This window comes from Anopheles gambiae, unplaced genomic scaffold (genome assembly GCF_943734735.2).
Source record: "Anopheles gambiae unplaced genomic scaffold, idAnoGambNW_F1_1 scaffold_27, whole genome shotgun sequence".
In the NCBI taxonomy this organism is placed as follows: Eukaryota; Metazoa; Arthropoda; class Insecta; order Diptera; family Culicidae; genus Anopheles; species Anopheles gambiae.
In genome coordinates this window covers 242,025-253,380 of record NW_026902721.1, presented here as the reverse complement: position 1 = coordinate 253,380, position 11,356 = coordinate 242,025, and the positions used below count along the sequence as shown (strand labels likewise).

The 11,356-nt window shown below is 39.6% G+C and overlaps 1 protein-coding gene across 1 annotated transcript; it reads left to right on the top strand.

The window, feature by feature from the left end:
- Positions 1–8,113: 8,113 nt before the first annotated feature.
- LOC133395022 (uncharacterized) lies at positions 8,114–10,041 on the top strand. The gene is made up of 4 exons (XM_061663260.1): positions 8,114–8,142; positions 9,050–9,170; positions 9,807–9,936; positions 10,031–10,041. The coding sequence occupies exons 1-4, from the start codon at positions 8,114–8,116 to the stop codon at positions 10,039–10,041; spliced, it is 291 nt and encodes a 96-aa protein (XP_061519244.1).
- The last annotated feature ends 1,315 nt before the right edge of the window (positions 10,042–11,356 follow it).

The following is an 11,356-nucleotide window of genomic DNA, read 5'->3' as shown; positions in this document are numbered from 1 at the left end:
TGATGGGTAATCCGGAGCGGAGTCATGGATCAACTCCGACTCCGGTGCGCAAAATACGACTCCGGCTCCGGATCATAACTAGATTCGACTCCAGATCAGTCCGGATCAGTCCGGATCACTCCGGATTACTCCGGATCACTCCGGAATACTCCGGATCACTCCGGAATACTCCGGATCACTCCGGATTACTCCGGATCAGTCCGGATCAGTCCGGATCACTCCGGATTACTCCGGATCACTCCGGATTACTCCGGATCACTCCGGATTACTCCGGATCACTCCGGATTACTCCGGATCACTTCGGATTACTCCGGATCACTCCGGATCACTCTGGATCACTCCGGATCATTCCAGATCACTCCGGATCACTCCGGATCAGTCCGGATCAGTCCGGATCAGTCCGGATCAGTCCGGATCAGTCCGGATCACTCCGGGTCAGTCCGGATCAGTTTTCGTACTTATTAGATGTACGACTTGAAAGTCAATGAACTCATCAAGAATTGTCTAAACGATAATGGACAGTCATTCCGGATCCGGAGTGATCCGGAGTGATCCGGAGTGATCCGGAGTAGTCCGGAGTAATCCGCAGTAATCCGGAGTAATCCGGACTGATCCGGAGTAATCCGGACTGATCCGGACTGATCCGGAGTGATCCGGAGTGATCCGGACTCGGAGTCGATGAGTCCGAGGGTTTTCCCGTACGCACCCCCCCCCCCCCGATAAACAGTCCGGAGCAACTCCGAGTCCGACTCCGAGGGGTGCCGGAGTCGGATCAATTCGACTCCGGAAAAAAATTGTATTTACCCATCACTAATCGCCGCATGCGATTTTATTTTAGATGTCTAAAATCATATACAATAATGATTATCATTATAAAGAAATAACTAAATATCATAATTATACCTTGAAAAGCTAGAAAATTGAGAAAACTCATTTCTTGCCGCATGCGGCAAAATCGCATGTGGCGAGGTTCTGACCGTTCCTTGAGCGGCGAAGGTTTATACATAACATTGTGCGGTATGGCTGGCAACACGGCTCTTAAACACAAATTGACCGTTGCGAAAAATTGATCGGCGGAAGAAATCTTTCCACACAATAGTTTTGTTATTTATAGATTGCTGCAATGGCTTAATTTTACTGTGAATTTCTACGTCTAATTTATGTTTCAAAAAACAGCTGCCGGGAATGATTACACGGAAACAGGTAATTTAAGCAGTAATGGTGGCGGAATCAGTCACTGGATCGGAGTAGGTACTGTATTGGATCGAAAACTGGGACAGATCAAGGATCTGTTCCATGATAGAGGTACATTAAGGTACAATATTATAACCACAGTAAAAAAGGGAGCAGTATCTCGACCCATTCCAGGAACGGTACGGATTCAGACTCATTTCCATGGCATATCGGTTCAAGATCAACTATAGGAGAGGTTTGAGGATCAGTACCAGGGTAGAAATGATTTCTGAATTAGTTCCAGCAATTGTATAGGGGTGGTACAAATTCCAGGTTCGATACGAGTTATGTTCGGTACGATGGCTAGAACTATTAAGGATTGGGAATCAGTTTCAGAAGCGGTATGGACTCAGTATCAGTTCCAATATGGATTCTGGACCATTTTCATAATCTGAACCTAAGTTTGCTCAGTGCCGGTATTAGCTTCATTAACGTCTTTGGTCTTGGTTTAAAATTTGTCTCTCTTTTTCTGCCACGTGGATTGCAGGGGCATCGGAGAATTCAATTTGTTTTAAATATCTTTACCTTTCATAGTAAAGCCTCCGAAATTAGTTCGCGAAGTCCTGTTATCCAGTTAAATTATAGTGCCGATTATCTGACTCGATTGCGTGAGAAAAGTCTCAAAAACTCTGTGTTGGTATTATGATGCGAGTTTGACAGTTCAATTGCTTCTCGTTTGACATACCAAACTTAACGAAGCAGTTTGACGGGCGTTTGCATTACCTGACTCAAAAGAAGACCGGTTTTTATCAAACGTTTTGCCGTTAGGTCGAAGTGACGGAAAGTGAGTTGATAAATTGTGCATTGTTATCAATATCTGGAACAAATTACGCAAAATGTAAGTACAAAAAAAAAAATCGAAATGATATTATGCAGTGAAAATAATGTGAATAACACACCGATTTTTTTTATGTTATATAGGACAACTGGTGAAGCACGTACTACTAGAGTACAATACCAGCAGTTGGTTACGCTGCTAGAAGAGGTACCCGAAATAGCACGAGGGCTATTTAAGGGAGACCAAAAAAGCTTCTGGACTAAAGTGGAGTCCAATAACCAATAACTCGCCAGTGCGACCTGGAAGCGGGTACGTTTTTATATTTCTTATTGTAATATATACGCGTGCTTATGTTGGTATTAATATGTGATACCATTGTTCTCTTTTCTGTCACTCTCTCGAGACGCTTTTATTGGGCACTACTGCCATTATTTTTTTTTTTTTTATCGTCGCCAACATGCCGTTGATGGCATGTTGTATGGCAAGGCATGGGATGCACCTGGCAAATTAATATACAAGGGAGCGCCGTTTATCCGGGTACCTTTTATCCGGCTTTCCGTTTATCCGTGCTGTTGAGAAATGATAGTTCAATACAAAAGTGACATTGGGTTATGAGGAGGATATTTGAAAAAGCGGTTATAAGAGCACATTGTCATAACAAAAAACACTGTAATTCATGGCAAATTTTAAAAATTCTCTTTTGAAAAACATGAAGTTAATAAAAACTGGGTTATTTTTATTCAAAATAAGAAAAATTTCCAAAAAATCACCATGAATTGGTGATAAAATATATCATTTGACTCATTATCCGTGTTATTCGCTTATCCGGGCGAAGTCAAGTCCCCAGAAACCCGGATAAACGGCGCTCCACTGTACTACAATTTATTGTTTTATATTTCAGGTTTGGTTTGATTATAAATGTGCGGTGAAAAGGAAGCTGCGGGACAATAAAAAATCCCTTAATGCTACTGGAGGTGGGCCATTCGCCCAAAAGCCATTAAATGACTTAGAGGAAAGAGTGGCAAATTTCTGTAATTTGCATCTAACATTAGTAGGGAATTCAGGAAACTGTCATGGACTGAAAAATAATACGATTAATAATGAAAATCCACCTCCTGAACCAAGTATTCATATAGGGTAAACGTACCTATAGTGGTGGTATTTTTTCAGTCTTTTGCTATGCTATGCTCATTTGTTACTCATCGCGCTGATGCACGTTTGAAACCTCCCAAGTGACATTTTCGAGCAGATTGTTAGCGTTTTTCGAGTTGCTGGAAGCTTAAAGAGCAGGCTTAAAACTGGCTTAAAGAGCAAGCGATATTCCAGAGTTTAAGCTTATTATAACAGTTGAAACGTCAGAGTGAAGCGCTTTTTTTGGTGCCATTTTAAGAATTGTCATCACGTTGTGCACAAGCTACCGACCCAAAACAAAACATGCGTAATCTTCAATCCGTATCAAACAAAAAGTTTATTATAAAACACTCTCTCACGTTGTTTTGTTATTTCCCCTGCGTTTCTCCGCTATTCGGATACTCCTGGATAGATCGTGTATTTCTTCTTACTCAGTGTTTTGGTTGTTGAACACCGAGGACGAAACTGCAAGCTTCTTGTTTGTCCGGCTTCTACCGAAGTTCTGACATAAACATCAACGCTTCAACACATCGTTGTTCACTCACACATCCATGTTTTCAAGCGTTTATATGAGGCAATGGGTTAAATCGAGCTGTTCACAAGGAGTTTAAGCTAAAATTGTAGAACAGTTGTCACCTGGGCTGGTACTTGAAAAATGTAACATGCGTTGGGTATTCAAAATTTTATCCGTTAAAATTTAATGTTCATAATAAGTAGAAAATGTCAGTTGTGTGGATTCCGAGAATTGCTCGTCAAAGAAAATCATTTAAATTTGAAATTGAATCTCGCTGTCAGTGGTTAAAGTTTTAAAAAAATTATCGTTAAAATAATTGATCAAATTTAAATTGTCGCGTCAGTGCAGTCTCAACAGTGCTCCTGCCGAAATCTGAAAACATAGTCTGGCCACTCTGGCCCGCAGGGCAAAAGCTCGCTCGAAAGGTCAAAAACCGTGGCAAAACGTCAAAAATGACCGTCGCAAGCGCTTCCAAATCGTTGCGATTTTCCCTCGCTGGCGACGTCGTTTTTAAGTACTTCTGACGTCGGTTTTGACGTTTTGCGACGGTTTTACGACGGTGGCCGCCTTACCGTCCAAATAGACATACAGTGACAACGTCGCGCGCGACGACTTCGCCTTGACTTCGACTTTTAACTCAGTTATGTTTCGAGTTTTAACCTACCGAAAACTACCGATAAAATTTTTTATGCGCCTACCAAAAACCGCCAAAATAATCTGGCCACACTGTTTGACAGTGGGGAGAATTCACAGACAGAAAAAAAATAATTTATTTTTTCATAAATAGGCTGTTTTGCTCCGTATTCCCTTTGTTTGATCTCTTTCATGTGAATTTTGATTGTTTATTTTCTCTTTTTGTTTGTGTGCTATATCGTTGCTTCATGTGGCCACCGCTTACCCGGCGCTCTAGCACCAATCGAACACGACATCGAACATGAAAAATGTATGGGATTTGACATGTTTGTCTTGTTTGTTTGTTTGTGTCTGACAGTGCACCTCCAAGGTGGATTAACCTTTAAGTTGGCAACCGGATACCCGGGTATTTTTTTTAACTTTAAACTGCAATAACTTTTGATTCATTGCTTTTATTGACCTGAAATTTTCCGTAGCCTCCCAACTTTTAATTTCTGATTTTTTGGTGCATAAGTTGTAATTTTAAACAGCCTATAAGTATTTTATTTTGATTTTTTTTTAACTTTACCACATAAGTTGGCAACCAGCATACCCGGGTATTCCATACATTTTGTATGGAAAATGACGTTTCTCTTCTTCCTCTTTCCGTATTGTGCTTATTTTCGAGTCAAATTCAAGCGATTCCAAATTTCAATTTGACCGTTATTTTTATAATAAAATGAATAAACTATATGAATAAATGAAATAGAAGACAATATATGGTCGGCATTACTTGCTTACAGCATTAAAATATAAAAGCATTGTTTACCTATGAAAATCGTTAATTTTTTGTATCAAAACGTGTGGAATACCCGGGTATGCCGGTTGCCAACTTACGTGTGTAAATCTGGTTGCCAACTCTACGGTTAAAAATATCAGGTGGTGGATTAGGGCCTTTGGGGGGGTCGCCATAGTTGAGGGACTTTACGTCATTTTAGAACCGTTGACCATTGGTTTCCGCACACAAAGCTTAGCAAATATAACAGATTTCTTTGTTATTATGTGCATTTTAGTGTGTCTATTGATTTTATCGAAAAAACGTAATATATTAACAAAAGATTTGATGATTTGTTTATGCACGAAATTTAAAATCATGCTAGCATGAGTCCTAATCTCAAGTAAATTGTCCATGCGGCTCGTAGATAATGAGGAATTAAGGTAAAAATTGAAAAAAAAAATGATTTCTTAATTTTTATCATCAAAAATGTCAAAAACACAAAGAATTCTAGAATAAATTCACAGAATAACACAAAATAACACACTTTAATGTATGTTTCAATGTTAAATAAGAACTCTTCTTCTTCTTTGGCTCAACAACCGATGTCGGTCAAGGGCCTGCCTCTACCCACTTGTGGGCTTGGCTTTCAGCGACTAATTGATTCCTCACATAGCAGGATAGTCAGTCCTACGTATGGCGGCGCGGTCTATTTGGGGCTTGAACTCATGACGGGCGTGTTGTTAAGTCGTACGAGTTGACGACTGTACTACGAGACCTGAGAAATAAGAACTCCCAAAGTTCAAAATATATTTTTAAAGAATGTTTATTCGAAAAAATGGGGTAGATAAATTATATGAACAAATTTAATTAATGTAAACAAAGTTTGAATCCTGGGGACCTTACGTCAAGTGACGAATTGTCAAAATGCACTAGAGTCCACCACAAAGTGGGTTTATTATACAGGTGGGCTTATCCCGAACAAATTGACAGCCGTACTGTAGAAAAATGAAAACGAAATGACAGGAGGGGATTCGATCATTTGTTGATGTATGCGTGTGAACTCCAATGGCTATTTTGGATGATGTGTCGTAGTGTGGGTGAAAAACTACGTATCACAATCGAATCCCCTCCTGTCATTCGTTCGTCCAATATGGCCTTCCCGCCAAACCTATAAGCCCACCTAGTCCCTATACCCACTTTGGTCCACCACCTGATATTTTTAAATCCACCTTGGTGCACCTCCATATGATTACAGGCGGTCCCCGAGATACACGGTTAATGGGGACCGAAAACGGCCGCAAAATACCGCGTATCTCGAATTTCCGCGTAAGTCGAATCTCGTGGTTTCCTGCTAAAATATAACAAATTTTCGTGTAATTTTGCAAGTAGGGGGCGATTTTAGTCACTTTATGAATTATTTGATATGATTCTGACTGAATATAACTGTTTTAAACCTTTTGAAATAGTTTTTAACATTCGATCAAAACGGAAATTATTTGGCAATTTGAAATTGATGTGTCAAATCAGTACAATTTGCTCAAAGAATTGTCAAATTTAGAAAACCGCGTATCTCCGAATCCGCGTATAAGAGGTACCGTGTATCTCGGGGACCGCCTGTATATGGGTTTGATCGAGTCGGTTGTCGTGTTCGAGTGGTGCCAGAGCGCAGCCTAAGGCGGCGCTCTAGCAGCAATCGAACACGACATCCGACACGAACAAACCCATATAATCATATGGAGGTGCACTGTCAGACACAAACAAACAAACAAGACAAACATGTCAAATCCCATACATTTTTCATGTTCGATGTCGTGTTCGATTGGTGCTAGAGCGCCGGGTAAGGCGGCGCTCTGGGACCAATCGAACGAGACAAACAAACACGACTCTGTTCGATAGGTGCTCTGTCAGCTGTTCGATGTCTTATAGACCTGTCATGATGCACTGCAATACGCCTTTCTTTTCGTCTCGAAAATGAAGCATTTTCATAGTTTAAATGAATATCCACCTACAGGGGGAAGATTCAACTCATAATTTACTAGTGATTCACATCTATAGTAACATAGAAATCATTCAAATTTAATATTGAAAAATGTAAACAAACGTCCATGCCAAAACACATACAGTGCATACACATGGATTATGTACACACAATAGTTTAATACGTTTCAATCCTTTATATTTGATGTTATAATTGATTGAAAAGTTTAACAATAATTATTGATAGCTATTTTAAATATTTTGCACGCAATTTTAAGAAGAAAAAGAGACAAACTACGTAAACAAACTTAAAAATGTCCCGAATTGAATTCTATCTACTGTAGCTGTGAAGCGTTTGACAGCCAAGGTACTCACAGCACAGGTGGGTATCGAACATCACAGACAGAATCAACTGACATGTTCGACTCGACGTTTTTCTTGTTTGTTTGTTTGTGTCTGACAGTTTACCTCAATATGATTATATGGGTTTGTTCGTGTCGGATGTCGTGTTCGATTGCTGCTAGAGCGCCGCCTAACGCGCATGATCGGTTTGAGGGAACGGTCAGAACTTCGCCGCATGCGATTTTGCCGCAAGCTTTTGTATGGGATTTGACGTTAATTACAGCACTTGCGAATTTGCCGCATGCGGCGATGCGGCAAAATCAAAATCATTTGATATTGCCGCATCGCCGCATGCGATTTTATTTTAGATGTCTAAAATCATATACAATAATGATTATCATTATAAAGAAATAACTAAATATCATAATTATACCTTGAAAAGCTAGAAAATTGAGAAAACTCATTTCTTGCCGCATGCGGCAAAATCGCATGTGGCGAGGTTCTGACCGTTCCTTGAGCGGCGAAGGTTTATACATAACATTGTGCGGTATGGCTGGCAACACGGCTCTTAAACACAAATTGACCGTTGCGAAAAATTGATCGGCGGAAGAAATCTTTCCACACAATAGTTTTGTTATTTATAGATTGCTGCAATGGCTTAATTTTACTGTGAATTTCTACGTCTAATTTATGTTTCAAAAAACAGCTGCCGGGAATGATTACACGGAAACAGGTAATTTAAGCAGTAATGGTGGCGGAATCAGTCACTGGATCGGAGTAGGTACTGTATTGGATCGAAAACTGGGACAGATCAAGGATCTGTTCCATGATAGAGGTACATTAAGGTACAATATTATAACCACAGTAAAAAAGGGAGCAGTATCTCGACCCATTCCAGGAACGGTACGGATTCAGACTCATTTCCATGGCATATCGGTTCAAGATCAACTATAGGAGAGGTTTGAGGATCAGTACCAGGGTAGAAATGATTTCTGAATTAGTTCCAGCAATTGTATAGGGGTGGTACAAATTCCAGGTTCGATACGAGTTATGTTCGGTACGATGGCTAGAACTATTAAGGATTGGGAATCAGTTTCAGAAGCGGTATGGACTCAGTATCAGTTCCAATATGGATTCTGGACCATTTTCATAATCTGAACCTAAGTTTGCTCAGTGCCGGTATTAGCTTCATTAACGTCTTTGGTCTTGGTTTAAAATTTGTCTCTCTTTTTCTGCCACGTGGATTGCAGGGGCATCGGAGAATTCAATTTGTTTTAAATATCTTTACCTTTCATAGTAAAGCCTCCGAAATTAGTTCGCGAAGTCCTGTTATCCAGTTAAATTATAGTGCCGATTATCTGACTCGATTGCGTGAGAAAAGTCTCAAAAACTCTGTGTTGGTATTATGATGCGAGTTTGACAGTTCAATTGCTTCTCGTTTGACATACCAAACTTAACGAAGCAGTTTGACGGGCGTTTGCATTACCTGACTCAAAAGAAGACCGGTTTTTATCAAACGTTTTGCCGTTAGGTCGAAGTGACGGAAAGTGAGTTGATAAATTGTGCATTGTTATCAATATCTGGAACAAATTACGCAAAATGTAAGTACAAAAAAAAAAATCGAAATGATATTATGCAGTGAAAATAATGTGAATAACACACCGATTTTTTTTATGTTATATAGGACAACTGGTGAAGCACGTACTACTAGAGTACAATACCAGCAGTTGGTTACGCTGCTAGAAGAGGTACCCGAAATAGCACGAGGGCTATTTAAGGGAGACCAAAAAAGCTTCTGGACTAAAGTGGAGTCCAATAACCAATAACTCGCCAGTGCGACCTGGAAGCGGGTACGTTTTTATATTTCTTATTGTAATATATACGCGTGCTTATGTTGGTATTAATATGTGATACCATTGTTCTCTTTTCTGTCACTCTCTCGAGACGCTTTTATTGGGCACTACTGCCATTATTTTTTTTTTTTTATCGTCGCCAACATGCCGTTGATGGCATGTTGTATGGCAAGGCATGGGATGCACCTGGCAAATTAATATACAAGGGAGCGCCGTTTATCCGGGTACCTTTTATCCGGCTTTCCGTTTATCCGTGCTGTTGAGAAATGATAGTTCAATACAAAAGTGACATTGGGTTATGAGGAGGATATTTGAAAAAGCGGTTATAAGAGCACATTGTCATAACAAAAAACACTGTAATTCATGGCAAATTTTAAAAATTCTCTTTTGAAAAACATGAAGTTAATAAAAACTGGGTTATTTTTATTCAAAATAAGAAAAATTTCCAAAAAATCACCATGAATTGGTGATAAAATATATCATTTGACTCATTATCCGTGTTATTCGCTTATCCGGGCGAAGTCAAGTCCCCAGAAACCCGGATAAACGGCGCTCCACTGTACTACAATTTATTGTTTTATATTTCAGGTTTGGTTTGATTATAAATGTGCGGTGAAAAGGAAGCTGCGGGACAATAAAAAATCCCTTAATGCTACTGGAGGTGGGCCATTCGCCCAAAAGCCATTAAATGACTTAGAGGAAAGAGTGGCAAATTTCTGTAATTTGCATCTAACATTAGTAGGGAATTCAGGAAACTGTCATGGACTGAAAAATAATACGATTAATAATGAAAATCCACCTCCTGAACCAAGTATTCATATAGGGTAAACGTACCTATAGTGGTGGTATTTTTTCAGTCTTTTGCTATGCTATGCTCATTTGTTACTCATCGCGCTGATGCACGTTTGAAACCTCCCAAGTGACATTTTCGAGCAGATTGTTAGCGTTTTTCGAGTTGCTGGAAGCTTAAAGAGCAGGCTTAAAACTGGCTTAAAGAGCAAGCGATATTCCAGAGTTTAAGCTTATTATAACAGTTGAAACGTCAGAGTGAAGCGCTTTTTTTGGTGCCATTTTAAGAATTGTCATCACGTTGTGCACAAGCTACCGACCCAAAACAAAACATGCGTAATCTTCAATCCGTATCAAACAAAAAGTTTATTATAAAACACTCTCTCACGTTGTTTTGTTATTTCCCCTGCGTTTCTCCGCTATTCGGATACTCCTGGATAGATCGTGTATTTCTTCTTACTCAGTGTTTTGGTTGTTGAACACCGAGGACGAAACTGCAAGCTTCTTGTTTGTCCGGCTTCTACCGAAGTTCTGACATAAACATCAACGCTTCAACACATCGTTGTTCACTCACACATCCATGTTTTCAAGCGTTTATATGAGGCAATGGGTTAAATCGAGCTGTTCACAAGGAGTTTAAGCTAAAATTGTAGAACAGTTGTCACCTGGGCTGGTACTTGAAAAATGTAACATGCGTTGGGTATTCAAAATTTTATCCGTTAAAATTTAATGTTCATAATAAGTAGAAAATGTCAGTTGTGTGGATTCCGAGAATTGCTCGTCAAAGAAAATCATTTAAATTTGAAATGGAATCTCGCTGTCAGTGGTTAAAGTTTTAAAAAAATTATCGTTAAAATAATTGATCAAATTTAAATTGTCGCGTCAGTGCAGTCTCAACCCAAGCGCCACAGATTAAGCTTAAACGACTGGAAAATTGAATATCCATAGAAAAAAAAAGAAAGCTCCACAGCTTCATTGGTTTGATCAATAGATGGCGTATTACAACTCATCATTATATTGCTATCCTTTTCTTGCAATGTGTTTCGACAAGTTTCATCTTATCATGACCTATATAGCCCTCTAACTTTCTGAGCAAAAATCTATATCAATGGTCGTGTGGTCAGATACGTGGGTATCAACACCAACGACCATTACTCAAATCTCACTTGCTTCAGTGCTGGTGGTTTCTGTTGGAGTTTAGTATTTAAACAAGCGTATCGCCGTTCTAGTTCTAGCGATGCATAACTTTAATGCGAAACCATACAACAGTACAGAGGAAATGAGAAAGCTCTCCTCCAAGCGATGAAGCTCCACTGGTTGGGGTATCCCACCAACAGAGAGCGCCACCA

What these genes read in the sequence shown, in the direction of transcription:
- LOC133395022 (XM_061663260.1), top strand. Translation starts at nt 8,114, where the DNA reads ATGGTGGCGGAATCAGTCACTGGATCGGA. An exon ending in GAATCAGTCACTGGATCGGA is followed by an intron (nt 8,143 to 9,049) that starts GTAGGTACTGTA and finishes TATGTTATATAG; the next exon opens with GACAACTGGTGAAGCACGTA. An exon ending in AAAAAAGCTTCTGGACTAAA is followed by an intron (nt 9,171 to 9,806) that starts GTGGAGTCCAAT and finishes TTTATATTTCAG; the next exon opens with GTTTGGTTTGATTATAAATG.